This window comes from Elephas maximus, chromosome 18, assembly GCF_024166365.1.
Source record: "Elephas maximus indicus isolate mEleMax1 chromosome 18, mEleMax1 primary haplotype, whole genome shotgun sequence".
NCBI classification, from domain to species: Eukaryota; Metazoa; Chordata; class Mammalia; order Proboscidea; family Elephantidae; genus Elephas; species Elephas maximus.
Window position 1 is genome coordinate 10,930,714 of NC_064836.1, and position 18,322 is coordinate 10,949,035.

At 49.7% G+C, this 18,322-nt stretch overlaps 1 protein-coding gene across 1 annotated transcript in view; it reads left to right on the plus strand.

The window, feature by feature from the left end:
• Window positions 1-18,322, plus strand: part of LGR6 (leucine rich repeat containing G protein-coupled receptor 6) — a 144,510-nt gene that overhangs the window by 115,886 nt on the left and 10,302 nt on the right. Inside the window, exons 7-14 of the mRNA XM_049858021.1 lie at window positions 8,856-8,924; window positions 10,822-10,893; window positions 11,115-11,186; window positions 12,460-12,528; window positions 13,764-13,835; window positions 15,023-15,088; window positions 16,357-16,428; window positions 16,986-17,057. Coding sequence (XP_049713978.1) covers window positions 8,856-8,924; window positions 10,822-10,893; window positions 11,115-11,186; window positions 12,460-12,528; window positions 13,764-13,835; window positions 15,023-15,088; window positions 16,357-16,428; window positions 16,986-17,057 — 564 coding nt within the window. The remainder of the gene's footprint in view (window positions 1-8,855; window positions 8,925-10,821; window positions 10,894-11,114; window positions 11,187-12,459; window positions 12,529-13,763; window positions 13,836-15,022; window positions 15,089-16,356; window positions 16,429-16,985; window positions 17,058-18,322) is intronic.

The window sequence follows — 18,322 nt, forward strand, 5'->3', positions numbered from 1 at the left end:
CCCAACAGAGGCATTGGATACCCAGTATAGTCAGTGAGTGTCCTACTATTAAGACAGTTCAAGAAGAAACTTGATCCCCATCTAGCCAGAATCTGAGATGATTCCTGCTGGGGGTGCGGGCAGGCAGGTTGGACTGCATTACCTTTAACTTCTCTCCCAATTCTAGGCTTCTGTGGTCCCAAGTAGGAACCCTGGTGGCATAGTGATTAAGTGCTATGGCTGCTAACCAAAAGGTCGGCAGTTCAAATCCCCCAGGCGCTCCTTGGAAGCTCTATGGGGCAGTTCTACCCTGTCCTATAGGGTCACTATAAGTCGGAATCGACTCGATGGCAATGGATTTGGTTTTTGGTTTTGGTGGTCCCAAGTGCTTCATTAGGGCAGGACAATAAGTAATCTCAGTATCAGAGATCAGCAACTTCCATTAAAATCAGCACAACTCTTGCTTCAGGTATATTCTGAATATCCTTTCTGGCAAGGAAGGGAGTGTAGGTGGAGGGGTGGGGGGAGTGAAAGAAAAGTGTGTCTGTCTCTCAGTGGAAACTGATGACAATTTTACTAATTGCTGCCTTCATTAGTGGGTGGCCTTTTATGTAGGCTGTTTAGAAAGTAAAACAATGCTATTAATCATAGAGTTTTTGTTGGTTCCTGGCTCACCAAGTCATCTGCCTCAAGCACGTGGAGTCAGATATGGGAAGAGCAATTAAGACATGTATTCATTGTGCTAACTTGTCTTTGTTACAGGCTTTTAAGAGATAAAAGTGGTTTAAAGTTTGCAATCTATATGAATTTTCTATGTTCTGCGTTTCACGTTGGAGAGCTAGGCTCACCCACATTCCTCCACGTTCCCTTATCTGTGATCCAGTCACAAACACAAATATTAGCCTTGAGAATAAAGATGCAAATGGAAGCCCGATTAATGATATTAATCTTTATTGCAGTGAAAATTAGATAAACCAACTTGCGTGTCTACTGTTCTAGTGTCTGATGAATAAAAATGTTCTTTTTTTAGTGTCTAAACCAAAAACAAAAATAAAAAAAAACCCAAACCCATTGCTGTTGAGTTGAGTTGATTCCAACTCATGGAGACCCCATGTGTCACAGAGTAGAACTGCTCCATAGGGTTTTCTTAGCTGTAATGCTTATGGAAGCAGATCATCAGGCCTTTATTTCATGGCAAAGCAGGATGGGTTCAAAGAACCAACCTTTAGGTTAGTGGTTGAGCACAAACCGTTTGCACCACCTAGGGACCTTCCAGTTGCCGTTAAGTCAATTCCGACTCATGGCAACACCATGTGTGTTAGGGTAGAACTGCTCTCCATAGGGGTCATCAATGGCTGTGACCTTTTGGAAGTAGATGGCTAGGCCTTTCTTCCGAGGTGCCTCTGGGTGTATTCGAACCCCAACTTTTTGGTTTGTTGCCCAGTGCATTAACTGTTTACACCAGCCAGGGACTCCTTTCTAGTGCTGAATGCCTAGTAACTAGAAGAGGGAAAAAGAATCGTCATTATTTGAACTTCTACTCTGTGCTCTTTTTACTTTTTCTGTGCTAGACTCTAGATCAAATGAGAAAGCGGCTTTATGAAGTAGGTGTCCCTGATTTACAGATGAGGAACCAGGAGCTGAGAAAAGTTAAGTGACTTGTTCAAGGTGATGCTGCTAGCACATAGAGGACAAGGGCTCTTTCTAACATAGACTCTAATACAGATAATGGACAAAAAGACATCCAAACTGCAAATTATAATCATTTGGCTTTGACATGTTTATAAGGACCCAAAGAAACTCCCCCAAAATCCTGATCCTCCCCTTTCATTTATCTTCTTTCCCACTCTCCCTAAAACTTTTTTCTTAGCCCTGCTATTTGGAGCCTAGCCAGGACCCAACTCTGTATAGTATGTGGAAAGTGTGTTAAACTAGGAGCTAGGAGGCCTGAGTTCAAGTCCTGGTTCTGGGACTTGCAGCAAATTACCTCTCTCTTCTGAGTTCCAGTTTCCTCATCAATTAAAAGAAGGGGCTGGACAAGATGATTGTAAAATCCTGCTAGCTCCTCCTCTGAATCCACAGGGAGGCTCCCCAGGGATCATAGGAGTTGGCCATTTCTGCATAACCAGATGGAAAGGAGGGAATTGGGATGTGGTCTTTGAGCACATTGGGGCTTGGATTGCCTCCTCAGCTACTTTTACCAGTTGCATGGGTTTAACATCAGTTTTGATTGGATTTGGCTGGAAACGGCTAAGCAGATGAAGGGGAGGATTAGCCATGGACAGCTGCAGCTTCCAGACTGAGCTCTGGCTAGAGCTGGGAATGGTTTCTCTTTAACCTCAGCCCTTCCTCATCTGCTTCCAAGTCCTGGGAGCAGCAGACAGAATAATTAACTCTTCCTGGGCTTCTGGCTGATTCTGGGCTATTAAAGATAAAATAGACTATAAATCCATGGATGAGTTTTCCATCTGAAAGTTAGGGCATCATAAACCACCCTACAACAGAGAAATCGGACTGAGCCTTGTGCCATGGGAAGCCTTCCCCACAGCCACCAAAAGTCTGCATGTTAGAGTTTAAGTCCAAGGGGCCAAGTCACTGCCCCGAAGTGGCCAACTGTGAAGGCCAAAGGAGCCACTCGTTTCCAGGCCTCGCACAATGGACTCAAATGATCACTCTTGACAATGACCATTCACACAGGTGACCTGTGCCTGGGCTATGGGGGGGATCCAGAAGTGAACCTACTGCTTCCTGACCTCAGCAGGCTTCCCATTTCATGGGGGAGACAATATGTACGTAGGTAACCCCACTCTGGAGCCCAGCTGCCTAGGCTTCAAACCCAGCTCTCCAATTCCTAGCTGCAGAAACTCAGTCAAGTGACCTCTCTCAGTGCCTCAGTTTCTCTTCTGCAAGGGGGTAATGATAGTACCTACCTCAAAGGGCTGGCAGGGGAATTAAATGAGTTAATATATGTAAAGCACTTAGAAATGTGACTGTTACATGGTAATTTTTGTAGTTAGGTGTCATCAAGTCAATTCTGACTCCTAGCGACCCCATGTGACAGAGTAGAACTGCCCCAAAGGGCTTCCTAGGCTCTAATCCTTACGGGAACAGATCACCAGCTCTTTCTTCCATGGAGCCGCTGGTTGGGTTTGAACTGCCAACCTTTAAGTTAGTAGCCAAGTGCTTAACCATTGGGCCATCAGGGCTCCTTATATGGTAATTGCTATTATTATTATTACCACCAACAACAGCATTATTACCAGCTTAAAGTTGTGCATACTGAGGGAGAACACTCCAGAATAGTCCCAAGAGAGTGATTGATTCTTACTGCAGGGATGGGGTTGGATGCATGGAGAAAGGTATGTATGAGCTGGGCTTCAGAGGATGACTAGGATTTCAGCAGCTGAGGATGTAGCGGAAGGGCATTCCCGGCTGAGGAAGGGAGTGACACGAGTAAATACGTGAGGGTGTGAAAATACATGGAGGGTTGAAACGGTAGATGAAGCTGAAAGATTAATTAAGGCACCAGAGCTCACTGAGGAATTGGAACTTTGCTCCATAAGCAATGAGGAAGCCTTTTCGAATTTTTTAGGAGGAGAGTGACAAGGTCAGCTTTGCACTTAAAAAAAATCTTTCTGGCAGATGTGTAGCTACTAAGAGCATGGGCTCCAGCCTCAAACTACCAGGGTTCAAATCTTGGCTGTGACGCTGAATTAGTTAAGGTAGGCTAAATGACTGTAACAAATATGTAATGGTTCAACACAATCGAAGTTTATTTCTGGATCATGTAACGCAGACCAAGGAGGCTGTTTCTTCTTGATGGGTGGCCCTCCTCCACGTGATGACTCAGAGAGTCACTCAGCTTTTTGGGATCTTGGCATTCCCAGGACCTCACTGTTTTTTGGAAAACCTGGTGGCATAGTGGTTAAGTGCTGTGGCTGCTAACCAAAAGGTCGGCAGTTCAGATCCACCAGGTGCTCCTTGGAAACCCTGTGGGGCAGTTCTACTCTGTCCTGTAGGGTTGCTATGAATCAGAATTGACTCGATGGCAATGGGTTTGGTTTTCCATTGTTTTTTGCATCTAGCTGGTGGAAGGAGCGTGAGACCATGGAGGAGACAGACTGGCTGTCTTGTAAATCCTAGACTAGAAGTGACATGTAACACTTTTGTCACATTCCATGGGTGACCATCTAGTCCTGTGGCCACAGCTACTGCAAGGGAGGCTGAGAAATATATTCTAGCTACACTTTGGATATTCCTGTTATTACTACAGGACAGTGCTGTCTGACAGAACTTTCTGCAGTGATGGAAATGTTCTATATCTGTGCTTCCAATATGGTAGCCACTAGCCACACGTTGCTATTGGGCACTTGAAATGTGGATAGTGAAACTGAGAGCTGAATTTAAAATTTTCTTTACTTTATTTAATTTAAATAACCACACATGGCTAGTTGCTACTGCATTGGACAGTGCAGCTATAGACAAAAGAAAGAATGGATTTCGGTGGAAAGATAGTGGTCTCTGCCACAGCCATTTACTAATTGTGTATTTTGGGCAACTCGTGTAATCTCTCTGTGTCTCACTTTCCTCAACTGTAAGATGCATATAATAGGTAACTGTATAGTGGGTATCTGTAAACTGGATATAACTATGAAATGGGCATCTACCTCTTAAGGCTAGTGTGAGAATTACAAGAGATCATTCAGGCAAGCACTTAGTGCCTGGCACATAATCAGTGCTCAGCCAACATTATCACATGGACGGCCTGGGCAAGGAGACCAGCTAGGAGGGTGTGCAACAGTCCAGGGAAGGGACCCTTCCAGCCTTGCCCTCAACTGTTGCCCTTTGCTCTAACCAAACTATATCACTTGCTCTTTTCCAAGCACAACTCCACAGCACACGCTTCCTCCAGATCATGCTTTCTCTGCTTAACCCACTCATCACTTCCTTCTCTGCCTACTGAAATCCTTCCCCACCATCAAGACCCGGTTCAAATGTCACATCTCTGTGCGGCCCCCTGGTCTTCCCAGCTGGGTGTGGTCTTTGCTGTATCTACAGATCCTGATGCATTGCCTCTTCTCCAGGACTTACCACATCTTCCCAAGGGTACTCATCTAGGTGTCTTATGCATTTGCCAAGACAGGAACGGTTTCTTGCCCATCTCTCTGCCTTCCACTTTACCCAGCAGAGTTCTTTGTGTCTTTTGGGCCAACAACAAAGTTTCATGGCACCAAATTAAATTAATCGGGGCAGAGAGATTTGCAAAGATACTTTCCCTGGACAGTTAAAGCCAGAGATTACATCTACATGGCACCAATGAAGTAGAGCTTTGGCAATTACCCAGGTCATTGAATGTATGTAGACATCCAAACGGGAAAATGCAGGCCACCTCATTGGCATGTAGGTTGCATTATTCTTTTTGACATTATCCTCCCACTTTTCTCTACAAAAATAGCCTCCTAGTTCATATGCCTTTTACCACCTGTTTTCCCAATGTCTATTAGACCACTCCTAGCAAAATTCCTGCCCAGAAACTGCCAAGAAGGGATGATATCACTCAATTTGGCTGCCCTTGACATGGGTCCGAAGAACTGTATAAGGGACCAGTGATAGCAGAATCTCCTGGGATCCGTCCCATGATCCCCGTGATCCTGGAGATGCCTAACAGTGCCTCTTGGGGATAACTTGAGCCTTTTTTTGACATCAGCTTCAAAGTCTTAGGGATATTTCCCCAAAACCAGAAAGTCCCCTAAGAATCCATTAAAGTCTTTCATTAATCAGTTTATCTCCACCTTTTCATTTATTCATTCAACAAGTATTTGCCTGCTCTGTGCCAGGTACTATTCTGGTGTTTAGAATACAAAACAAAACTCCTAGTTTCAAGGAGCTTTCATTCTAGTTGGGTGGGAAGACAATAAACAAATACATGTCAGGTGGTAATAAGTTCTATGAAGAAAAAAAAGCAAGATATCTCAGTTACCTATTGCTGTATAACAAGTTACCCCAAAACTTAGTGGCTTAAAAGAACAATTTATTATATCTCATGATTCTGTTGTCTGGCTGGGCTCATCTGGGTGGTTTTCTGCTGGAGCCAGCCCCTGGGCTCACTCATGAAGTTGTAGTCATCTGGATGCTCAGCTGGGGGCTAGAGGGTCTAAGGGGACTCGGTGCTGGCAGTTGGCTAGTTCTACCTGTCTACATGACTCTTATCATTTGGTAGCCTAGCCTTTGCTTCCTTACATGGTGGTGGGAGCATTTCAAGAGAGCAAAGGCAGAGGCTGCAAGGCCTCTTGTGACTTGGATCCCAGGTTTCAACATGTCACTTCTACCTCATTCTTTTGGTCAAGATCAACTCAGTCCCAAGGGGTGGGGAGGTAGATACCACTTCTTAATAAGAAAAGGTGCAAAGGATTTGTGGCCACTTTTAATCTACCACACAGGGTAAGGGAATAGTGAATGATGGAGCATGCCATTTTCAACAGAGTTGTCAGAGAAGGCCTCTCTGACGAGGTGTTATTTGGGCAGAGACGTGAATGAAGAGGGGGAATAAGCCATGCAGATATCCGAGGAGGAGCATTCCAGGCAGGAGGATTATTGAGCAAGGACTCTGATACTTTGTACCAGATCAATGCAATTCTTCGCTTGTGAGCTAATGCAATATTAAGACTTTTGAGTGAAGGTACTCCCATGTTACTTGTGGGAAACCTAGTTCTCCTTGGGCAACAGTGGAGAATTCTGGAATAAGTTGAGCTGAGTTAAAAGGGGACACCTGATTTTGAGACCTTGTGATGTGAGGGTGAATCATTCATGCAATTTAAGTCCAAAAAGAGCCCATCTATTTCATCCCGCTGCCGTCATCCTCAACTCTCCCAATCTGGTTTTCTCGGCGTCTTCTGTTGTTCATGGTAGAACTCCAGGAATCTCACAGTTTGAAAAATCCTCCCTGCTTCTAACTCCAATGCCTCGGGTTTCAATGAAAGTGCTCTGCACATATCCTGCCTCAGCTGGACCATATTGTTCCCCTCCTGCAGCCTGCAGAGCCTGTCCATGGGCAAATCCAGGTCTGATGCATGGCGTGCAGAGATGTCTAGCTCACTGAGGAATGAGCGGAGCAGGGCAGAGGGGTTTATGCTGTAATTATCCAAGATCACCAGGGGAGTCTGAGGGTAATCGGGTAATTAGTGCAGGGGGCTGGAGGGAGGAGGGACAATTATCTGGCTCGCTGACTGCCAGACGCTTGTCACTGCTCTGATGGCCCTTGGGCCGGGTTCCTGGCTCTACCTGTGGACTATTAAGTGTAATGACCCTGTCATGTAGAGGAGCCTGTCATTATCTCCATGTTAACATGGTATTTACCCACAAAACCTGCCAAGTCACTCTGCACTTAAAGGGCCTCCACGTGGTCCCCCTGCCCTGGCATTGGATGGTGTCCTCTCTGAAAGTTGTCAGGGTAGGGGTGGCTTTAAGAGACTGGGAAGATGGACTGGGGTCATCCTGGAAGGCTCAAGAGGGCGCTGTATCTGAGTCCTCTCTCTCCCTATTACCAAAGCCTGGGACTGTGTACCCCAGCAACAATGTTCTGGGGGTGCTGAGATCCCCCTCATCAAGAACAGTTCCACATAAAAAAAAAAAAAAAATTTTTTTTTTTCCCACATAGGGCTAACTTATTGACTACTGCCTGCAACACAAAGTCAACTTTAAACATTTTGAAAGCCATGTCTCTTCTGAAGCCTCTCATGGAGGTGGCGGAGAGGGAGCCCCATCATATAACCTAAAGCCGTACTTTCTCGAAGTCCTCTGTAGCTCTTACCCTCTACTTCCCAATCATGCTTCACTAGCTCCCTCAAATCTCAAGGCCCCCCTCTTTCAGTGGGGCTCCCTGCTTTGGGGGATCTTTTCTGTTTTCTCACAGGCAGCTCTGAATCTTCTCTACTGAAAATCAAAATCCCCCCCTGGCCTCTTCCATTCCTCCTCCTTCCTTTTGCCCTGGTCGTCGTCATCACAAAGGGCACAGACACAGAAGGCCCCCTAAGAGCACCAAATGCACGAAACCATGGTCACTCATGGGTCGGCCTTTTGCCCCCGTGGCCTAAATGCTATGATGAACATCCTTGTACAGATAACTCCACACGTGAATGTAGATTTTCTGTAGGATAAATTCCTGGATTTGGAGTGGCTGGATATGAATCTTTTAATTTGAAAAGAGATTGTCAAAGTGCTTCTAGAAGGTTGTAGATATTTAAATTCCCACTTACAGTTTCCCCACACCCTTGCCAATTTGGATTGCTACCACTTTTTAAAATTACTTTCATTGTTTTCTGATTATATACGAGATATATGTTCACTATAAAAAAAAAATTGGAAAATACAGAAAAGGGTAAGAGAAAATAAAGATCAGCTGTCGTGCCAACTTTAAAAGGATAAGAAACAATGTCTGTCCCTTTTTATAGAAGACTGCGGCGGAGGCTGCAGACAGCCAAGGTAGACACCTGAAGAACCTTCTGGTATTGCTAATGCTGGGGACAAGATGTTAAAGATCCCTGCACCCTCCTCTCCCCCCTCCCCAGCTAAAGTCTTGAGATATTTCCCTCAGCTAGTGGGGACTATTCTGAGGAAATCAGTTCCAGACACCCACACCCTTGAAGTGTCCCCTCAAGATAGCTCTGCTGTCTGGAAGACTCCAAGCCTGAGGATTTGTGGAGTAGGAATGGAGTACAAACATTCAAAAAATGTGTTTCCAGACGTTGGCAGCTGGATCCAACAGACTGAAAAACCCATTTCTCTGGCCAACCCCAGAGCCAAGTTTCTGTTTCTTGGGGACCCTGACATGCCCTGTTAAGCCTCCCCACTAATGACTACTCTGCTTTCCATTCCAGAGACCTGAACTATAATAAGCTGCAGGAGTTCCCTGTGGCCATCCGGACCCTGGGTAGACTGCAGGAACTGTGAGTTTCTCTGTTGTTTCTGTGGGTGTCTTCCTCTCCCAAGGGGCACAGACTGAAGCCACCCAGGGTCTCCCTCACACGCCCACTTCTCGTGGTCCTTGTAAAGCTGTTGCTGCAGGCCTTCTCCCACCACAGTGCAGGTCTAAGTAGTCACAGGCCTCATTAACTTGGCTTTGAGTGTTTCCCAAGGGTGTGTCATTAGCAGAAATGGTCCCGGGCCACTCCAGCCTGGGAAGGCACTACCCCAAAGATATGTGGCCCAAGCTACTTCCTATTAACCTGGGCCTGGCACTGCCCCCTGCCTTGGCTGGGATGCATCCAGAAAAGAGTGAGGAGTGACCCCATAAAGCAGCCCCCAGCTGCTTTATTGGTTCAATTGTCAACATCTTGTCCAGTGGGGTAAATGAGAAGTTGGCTTTGGTTCCTCACCAGAAAACCAGTTCCTGTCAAGTCAATTCTGACTCATGGTGACCCCATGTATGCAGAGCAGAGCTGCACTCCATTGAGTTTTCGATGGCTGAGTTTTTGGAAGTAGATTGCCAGGCCTTTCTTATGAGGTGCCTCCGGGTGGACTTGAACCTCCAGCCTTTTGGTTGACAGCCAAGTGCGTTAACTGTTTGCACTACCCAGGGACTCCACAACCACTACTCATTGTATTATTTTATTGTAAGCATTCGCCGGGCAGAGCACCCACTGTGCCCAGCACTGCTTGGTGCTAAACACAAATAAAGAGTGAGATAGGCACGGGTCCATCCCCCAGGACCCTTCAGGCTTATTGAGGAGGCAAGATAACACGAAACAGGGAACAGGATGAAGCAATATGTGATTCCGACCCTAAACTGTGTAGTATTAGCTAAAATGATCGTGGGAGTTCAGAGCGGCATAGAAAGATCATTGTGGACTAATATGTCCTGAGATTAGCCTGAAAGGATGGATGCAATTTAGATGGCAGAGGTGGGGATGGAGGAGTGCACTTCAGACAGAAGGGACAATGTAGGTAAAGAGGCAGACGGAGTCGAGTGGGCAGAGGGGTGACAACATGAGGGAGACCAGCCTTACTGGAGGGGAGGCTCCTGGGAGACAGTGGGAGATTGACTGAATAGCTAGAGTGGACCCAGGTCAAGGGGGCCTGAAGGTTTGTGAACAGAGCCCCGAACTTTTCAGGCTCACAGATCTTTACAGCTCAAACTACTGCCTATGACCTGTAGACTAACCCCATGCCACCCCCTTCTCCCTTGATCCAAAGTCTGAAGGTGTGAATGCAAGATGTATGTATCAGGTAAGGAGCAATGCACCAGCTGGAGGGAAGGACCTGAATGAGAAACTGCTGGGAGTCCTCCATTGTCAATGAGTCACCCAGGTCTCATTGCTTCTTTGAGCTGAGACATGAAAGAAGGGTGAGATTTGAGAAACTGACAGGGTATGGAGGGAACAGGGTATGCAAAGACATAGGGACAGGGGATAATGAAGTATTAGAGGAGAGCGGAGACCTAAGTTAGCATGAGCAAGAAGGTATATGTGTATGTATCCAAAGTGTATATGTGTGTGTGCACGCATGTGTGCATGCACATTTTATATGTCCAAAACAAAAAACCTATTGCTGTTGAGTTGATTCCGGCTCATAGCCACCCTATAAGACAGAGTAGAACTGCCCCACCGTTTCCAAGGAGTGCCTGGTGGATTCGAACTGCCAACTTTTTGGTTAGCAGCCATAGCTCTTAACCACTATGCCACCAGGGTTTCCTATATGTCCAAAAACCAAAAAAACCAAACCCACTGCCGTCGAGTCGATTCCGACTCATATCGACCCTATGTTCAAAGTTCCATGGGATTCCATCTCTCTCCATCTTGACAGTTTTCTCTGTGTCCTCACTGACTCCTGTGTGTTGTCTTCCAGGGGTTTCCATAACAACAACATCAAGGCTATCCCAGAAAAGGCCTTCATGGGGAACCCTTTGCTACAGACAATGTGAGTACTTGCTCTTGGCAGTGACCAGTGTAGGGGAGGAGGACAGGTTGGGGAGGAAGGAGGGGCCTTCCTAGAAAGCACCAGAAGGCAGGAGGATGGGAGGGGTGCCTTCCCCAGTGTGCTATCCCCTGGGTTTTCATTAATAGGAGAAAGTAGAGGGCTACCTGGCTCTGGCTGGAAGGACTGGATAACTGTTAGGTATATGGCTCTTTCTCTTCCAGCCACTTTTATGACAACCCAATCCAGTTTGTGGGAAGGTCAGCGTTCCAGTACCTGCCTAAGCTGCACACGCTGTAAGTTGGCACTGAGGTCAGCCACAGCCTGGACCTCTCCCTCCCTTTCCTCTCTCCTCCTTGTGCCTCCCACCTGCAGATGCTCACCTGCAGGGCAAAACCCTTACTGAGAGGTATGGTCTTGAGGGCTGCAGGCCTCCTCTTAGCTCAGGCCTATTCCTGGATTTGCCTGGACTTAATGACCTCCCTCCACCTCCATGAGCTGTGACTGCATCTCAGATCTCAAGTGGTTGAAGACAGCCCCTTTCCTTAGTCAAGGAGTTTAATTTGATCTCTTGAGTCTTGCTCATGGTTGCTGTTCCATAAACACCTTCTGAAAGAACAAATGACTGGGATAAGGTTCTGAATGCTGGGTGTTCTCAAGGCTGGCCCTGCAGTGACCTTGGAGTCTGCATCCCTTAGCCCCTTCTGTGTCCAAAGACACTCCTTTGTTCCCACTCTCTTATTCTTTTAACTCCCAACTCAAGTCCCACCTCTTCAAAAGCTCTTCCATGTATAATTCTCAGCATATTGTGGCATCATGGTAACAACTTAACAGCTTTAGAGCACTTAATTCACTCTCACATCTGTGATCACATTTCTTCTTCACTCTAACCCTGTGAGATAGGTGTTATTAGCCCATTTTACAGATGGAGCCCGAGGCTCTCAGGTCACACTGCGGCATGGACCCAGGACTCTTGACTTCAGATTCTGGGCTCATTTCTGTGCCCCATGCAGCTTCCTCGGGGTCTTTAGCAATACTCATTTTGTTGTGCTTCTCTTGTTTGAAGATCTGCTGTTGGGTCCATGAGCTTGGGAGGTTAGAAGATAAGTGTATGGGGAGGGGAAAACCATCATTTCAAGGCAGTTTAAAAGATCCAGTAGAGAGGTTCTTATAAAGCCCTAGTAGATGACAATTTCAGGGAGATCTATCTCAGGCTGTAATAAGCAAACCCCTTGCAGCCAAGGACTTACCCGATTCCCATGTTGCATGCTGGTGTTTTTTACATGCCGGGGCCTAGAGGTACTCACGCTCTGTTTGGGCTAGGGCGGGCTGAGTCAGCTTCAGAAAATGGCTGATTAGACCCTGCTAAGCAAAGCCCAGCCTCCACCAGGGGCTGAGTGTCTGGGGGTGGTTTGAGGAGGTTGGGGAGAAAGATGACATTTCCCCACAAGGTGGGGTCCCTGGGAGGGAAAACAAGGGGTGGGAGTGGGGTAGAGGTGGGGGGTTGAGAGCCTGGATGTGGAACTGCTCTGACCCCACCCCTCGGAGCTCATCGTCATCTGTTTCTAGATCTCTGAATGGTGCCACGGACATCCAGGAGTTCCCAGATCTCAAAGGCACCACCAGCCTGGAGATCCTGTGAGTGGACACTGTCTTCCTCCAACTGACCTAGCACCCCAGCTTTCCCCCAAGGAGCTCTTCTGCCTCTATCTACCCCCTCCCCCAACCCTGAAGGCTGGCTAGTTTCTCTATTTTCTCCTGTCTGGCCTGCCTCTACTGCTGGCTCCAGCCCAGCCCAGAGTCCACCTGGCTCAGCCCCTAGGGTCCATGGCCATCTCCCTGTGGCACTGCCTACAGTCCAGGAGGTAGCAGGTGGGATGTGAGTGGGGGGCTGGTCCTCTTCTCCTTACTATGCTCCGATTTTTCTGGCATGGCTAACCCCAAGCCATGGAAGAGGACGTGAAAATCTATCTCCTTTGCCTTTCTGAGGCTTGGTCCTAACAAAGGCTTTCTCATATTTTCTGTTATTATATGCTGTGAAGTGGTATGAGGGGTGGGGAAAGGGTGGCAGGGCAGAACAGGCGCTCAGCACATCTTCAGGGAATAAATGAAATAATCAGACGAACACCCAGAGTGAGTGTGTGGAAGTCAGCTGTCCTGCCCCAAGTTGCACAGCCCATTCATGGCATGGCTGGAACTGAACGCTCCTTTGTGCCTCTATTGTCTTTCCCCTAGATTCACTGGCATCTGGAAAATTTTCCATGAGGGAAATAACCATTCCCCCAAGATGACCTTGGCCTTGGGTCTTTCCCGGGACACCCTGTCCCTAAGCCAAGCCTGCTCTGCAATCTGCCCCCAGCCCTCTCCACCCCAGCCCCTGGCCCTTCACTTCTTTCCATCTCTTCTCCCTTCCCTGAGGCACAGGGAGCAAACTCTGTGCATGGTTCCCATAGCTCCGCACTGGGTTTTTTCTCTCTATGCCCTGCCCATGGCTATCTCCCCGCCCTCCCCCCACCTCCACCCAAGGCCCCCTGGAGCAGAAAAGTTTCTACTCTCTGTCCTACAGACCCAGTGTTGCTGGAGACCAGTATGGGGTGGGGGCAGGATGGTTGTAGGGGCTGTGACCTGTCTGCCAGGGAGCACCCTGGGCTGTTTCTCTCTCCATTCCCACCCCAAGGGGAGCGTGATGCTCAGATGCCAGGCCTGCTCCTTTCTCTGCCTGCAGCCCCACCCCCTGCCCTGTGTCTCCCACCACTTCTCTCCTTTGTCGGCTCTGTCCTCCCACATCAGTATCAGGCCCAGAGCTGGAGAGGGTGGATGGGAATGGCGGGGCCCTAGGCCTGCTGCCAGCTCTGCCTCTGTTCTCCCTGCAGCACCCTGACCAGCGCAGGCATCCGGCTGCTTCCACCAGGGATGTGCCAACAGCTGCCCAGGCTCCGAGTCCTGTGAGTGGCCCCCAAACATTCTCCAGTCCTGGCATTGTGCCTGCCCCCACCCCCTTGACCCCACAAAGACCTCTCCTGCTTCTGTCCCAGTGTTCACATCCCTGCCTGGAGAACAGGACAGTGTAGGCTCCTGCTGAGCACGTACCTGAGAGGGACAGGGCTGTCCCCTCCTATAAAAAGGCAGTGGTCTTTGGGATCAGAGCTGGGGCTGAGGCTCAGCTCTGCTGCTTCCCAGCTGTGTAAATTTGGACTCACTCTTCAATGTGTGTGAGCTTCAGTTTCTTCATCTGTGAAATGTGTGATGGCGGTCAGTAATCTATGTAAAGCACCTAGCACTTGATTAGTGCTAGCACATAGCAGATGCTCAACAATGGCTTTGTAACTCTAGCTTATACAAGAAATCAATGCCTTCTGGGACTGTGGAGGTGCTTAAGGGGTCTGTGAAGTCAAGGGGAGCTTTCCTTTTTCCCTTGACTCCAAGTTGAATCTGAGGCCCCTCACCAGTGACCATAGCCCCACAACCTAAGTGGGTGGACAAACAGCACATGGAAAGAGCGCTAGACTAGTTGTCTCCGACCTGAGCTCAAGACCCAGCCTTGCCCCTGACAGTCTGTGGGTCCTTGGGCAGTCGTGTCCCTCCTCTAGGCCTTGGGTTCCTCATCTGTTAAATGAAAGAATTGGGCCAGATGATCTCTAAGGCCCCCAGCTCTGATCTTCCTGACAATTCCATAAAGGATGGTTAGAGGTGTTCACGTTGGTTGGCATTGATCACCTTGCTCCGTGATACCCGACTGTGTTCACTGTGGCTGCACCCCCACTTGCTGCCTCTTTCCTCGTCTCCATGCCCATCTTCTCCCCTTCCCCCCAGGACCCTCCCAAGGTCCCCCAGGCCTTCACAGGGATGAGGCAGTCCTACTGAAAACATGCCAAGCTGGGCTCCATCCAGGCCTTGCAGTGAAAGGGGTGGGGTTTGGCAGGGGGAATGAAAAGAAGCCTAACTGAGGAAACGGGGACTCTGATGCGAGGTGTGTTGACAGCCATGTCCCTGTGGGACTCTTAGGACTTTCAGCTGCTTGAGAGGAAGATGGCAGCACAGGCCCTGGAGAAACCAGAGCTGCTTCCTGCACCCCTCCCTAGCCCTCCCACAGTCACTGCCTCACCCCAGCCCTGTCTTTCTCTCTCCCCAGGGAACTGTCTCATAATCAAATCGAGGAGCTGCCCAGCCTGCACTGGTGTCAGAAGTTGGAGGAAATGTGAGTCTGGGGGCCGAGGAGAGGCAGAGGCCTGCAAGCCAGACTCGGGGGTGGGGGTGGGGTGGGTCTGACAGGGGGTCAGCAAGGACAAAGCACAGCCTGGCCTTCATTTCTTCACTGAGGCTGTCAAGTCCAGGTGCTGGGATTGGGGGCTTGGCAGAGGTCTGGGCAAGGCCCCTAGGACTCACAGCAAATGATGGACTCAGGACCTGGTGCCCAGGAGTCTCAAGGTGGCTTCTTGGGTGTCAGCAGCAACATAGAAATGCCCTAATGATGGGGCCACCCAGGGCTCTGCTGCTGGACTGCCCACAGCTGGGCTGGACAATAGGAGGCTCTGGGGGGCTGGGTGGGCCCTGCATTTTGGAGCATGCTGTCTCACTTTCCACATCATTCCCATCAGCACCCGTCAGCATATATATGTGTGTGCGTGCACACACAGACACACACACTCAGACATGGGAGAACAAGCCTGGGATTTAAACTTCACATGAATAAAATCACTTAAAAATGCCCTAGAATTGTTCACGCCATTCCTGTTTTCACACACTAGCAAGGCCTCCGGAGCCTCCCTGTTCTGTCCTCTGCTTCTAAGCAGGGCAGTGCCTTTTGACGCCAGGTCAAGGTAGAGGTATGAGGGTCTGCCCTACTTGCCTAGAGGCCAAAGGCAAGAGGCCTTTGAGGTTGCAGAGGCCCACAGCCCATCTCCCATTCAGACGACCAGCCTACTGAGCTCTGCTTGCACCAGTCTCTGCTTGTACCGATAAAGAGGATGTGTGGGCTTGGAACCCCTTCACAACACGTGGATCCAGGGACTCAGGGAGCAGGGCTCTCCTGCACAGAGCGTGACTCTAGGGAGCTGCCATGCCGCGGGGCAGCAGGAGCGCAGGCTCTCTAAGTTACATAGGATATAAACAGGGAACACATGGAGCCAGCCACGTAAGTCCAAGGCTGGGGAGTGCCAGGCTGCCGGGCTACGTGGGGTCTGGAGGACCCATGGGGGTGGGAGGGATGGCCGGGCTGCGAGCCAGGCCTGGTGGGAACACCGGATGCTCACTCCCTTTTGGGGCCACAGGGATGATTTTGTGGCTTTGACCCCTGATGTACTTGCCCAAGGTAACTGGATCCCCTTGTATTCCTTTTAATTCTGGTAACTTCCTCTGCCAGGAGAAGTGGGGGGTTCTCCCTTCTTCCTCGAAGTGCACAGGGGGTGTGGAGTGGAACCAGAGTCTGAGCCCGAATGCTCATCTCAGCCTCTCTTGCTGCCCTAGTGGCCTCCAGCACAACCGCATCTGGGAAATTGGAGCTGACACCTTCAGCCAGCTGAGCTCCCTGCGAACCCTGTGAGTGTCCTCCTGACCCAGGCATGCCCATGCCCTTCCTCAGGTGTGCACTGTAAGCACATATGACATACACTCCCTGCTCCTCACCCCTCAGCACACACACATAGGAGAGGTGTTCTCCAGCCACTTCTCCACTTGGTACCCAGGGGCCATGAGGTTCTGGAACCAGGTTGCCAAAGTCCCTGTTCCTGGTGCCACAGCCAGGTCAGGGGCCAGGCAGCAGGTGGTGTTGTTTTGGATGCCGTTGAGTCAATTCCCACTCGCAGTGACCCTATAGAACACAGTAGAACTGCCCTGATAGAGTTTCCTAGGCTGCAATCTTTATAGAAGCAGATTGCCAGGTCTTTTCTCCCACAGAGCCACTGGTGGGTTCAAACTGCCGACCTTTCAGTTAGCAGCTGAGCTCTTAAACATTGTGCCACTGGGCTGAGATTACTGTTACCGGGAGCAAGCCAGATGGGAGGGGATATGAGGGAGATCCCAGGATGGGAACACGAGTCACAAGTCTCCCCTCCACATGCCACTGTCCGCTCCTGTCACACCCTCTCTGCCCACAGGGACTTGAGCTGGAATGCTATCCGGTCCATCCACCCTGAGGCCTTCACCACTCTGGGCTCCCTGGTCAAGCTGTAAGTGCCCACTGCATTTTTCTCCGGGATGCTGGGAACCTGCCAGGGACTGTGGGCTAGACAGCGGGGCAAGTGGGCCCATTCCAGAGCAGGAACGTGCTTAAATGTTGGAGCCCCACACCCCAGGAAGATGGGCTGCAGCCTCATCAATCATTCTGGCTGTCCGTTTGACAGACCGTGGGGTCTGATAAACAGCCAGCCTGCCTCCTGCAAGCTCTGGGGTGTCATCTGCTAATGGTCTGCAATGTTCTAGCAGCCTCAGCCCGCCCCTGTGCCCCCTTGTCCCATCCGCTCTCCCAGCCTCTACTTGTACTGATAAAGAGGACGTGTGGGCTTGGAACCCCTTCACAACACGTGGAGCCAGGGGCTCAGGGGGCAGGGCTCTCCTGCTTAGAGAGTGACTCTAGGGAGCTGCCATTCTGCGGGGCAGCAGGAGCGCAGGCCCTCTAAATTACATAGGATGTAAACAGGGAGCACATAGTGCTAGGTACATGGTCGTTATGTCAGAGCTGGAAGGGGCCTGTGACAGGGCGGCGTCACACTGTGGTACAGGTTGTTCACTGCACAAGGGCTCTGTCTAAGGGGGAGCTGATGCCTTGCCTGCCTGCCTGCCTACCAGAGCTGTACATCTTCAGGGCCTGTGTTCCCAGAGGGACCCTTTTTCTAATGAACACAAAGACTCCTTATGGGCTACCTCCAGACCTGGCCTCAGAGATCATCCAGCCCCACCCTCACCTCACAGGTGAGACCCCCGGCCCAGGGAGGAGAAGCTTGCCCAAAGCCAGCAGCTAGAACCCAGGCCTCCCAGGCAGCACCCGGAGCCTCCCTAAGCTGTACCACTCTGGGCTCTGGGCCTCTGCCTTCCACCTCCTGTTTGCTCTACTCCTGCCAGATAGGTAGGGTAGATATTTTTATCCCATTAAAGATGAGGGCATTGAAACTCAGGCAGATTTGTGACTCCGTGTGATTACACAGTGAGCTGGTAACAGCACCAGGTTTCCTGTCTTCCAGGCCAGGGCTGTTTCCACGATGCACCGTCTGTGGTCTTGGTGTTTGGTGTGGAGCCCTGGTTTCCTCTAAGGTGTCTTGGGTAGAGCATCGTGCATGTTCTCACCTCTGGTTACAAAGCAGGCACTGCAGAACGGAAGGAACCGAAAGGATGACCGAACCCTCATGGGAGCCAATCCCTGAGTCTGGCCTCTTGTAGCATCAGAAAAGGTGGAGGAAAGACAGAGAGATGGAGACGAGCCACAATGGGCAGGTTC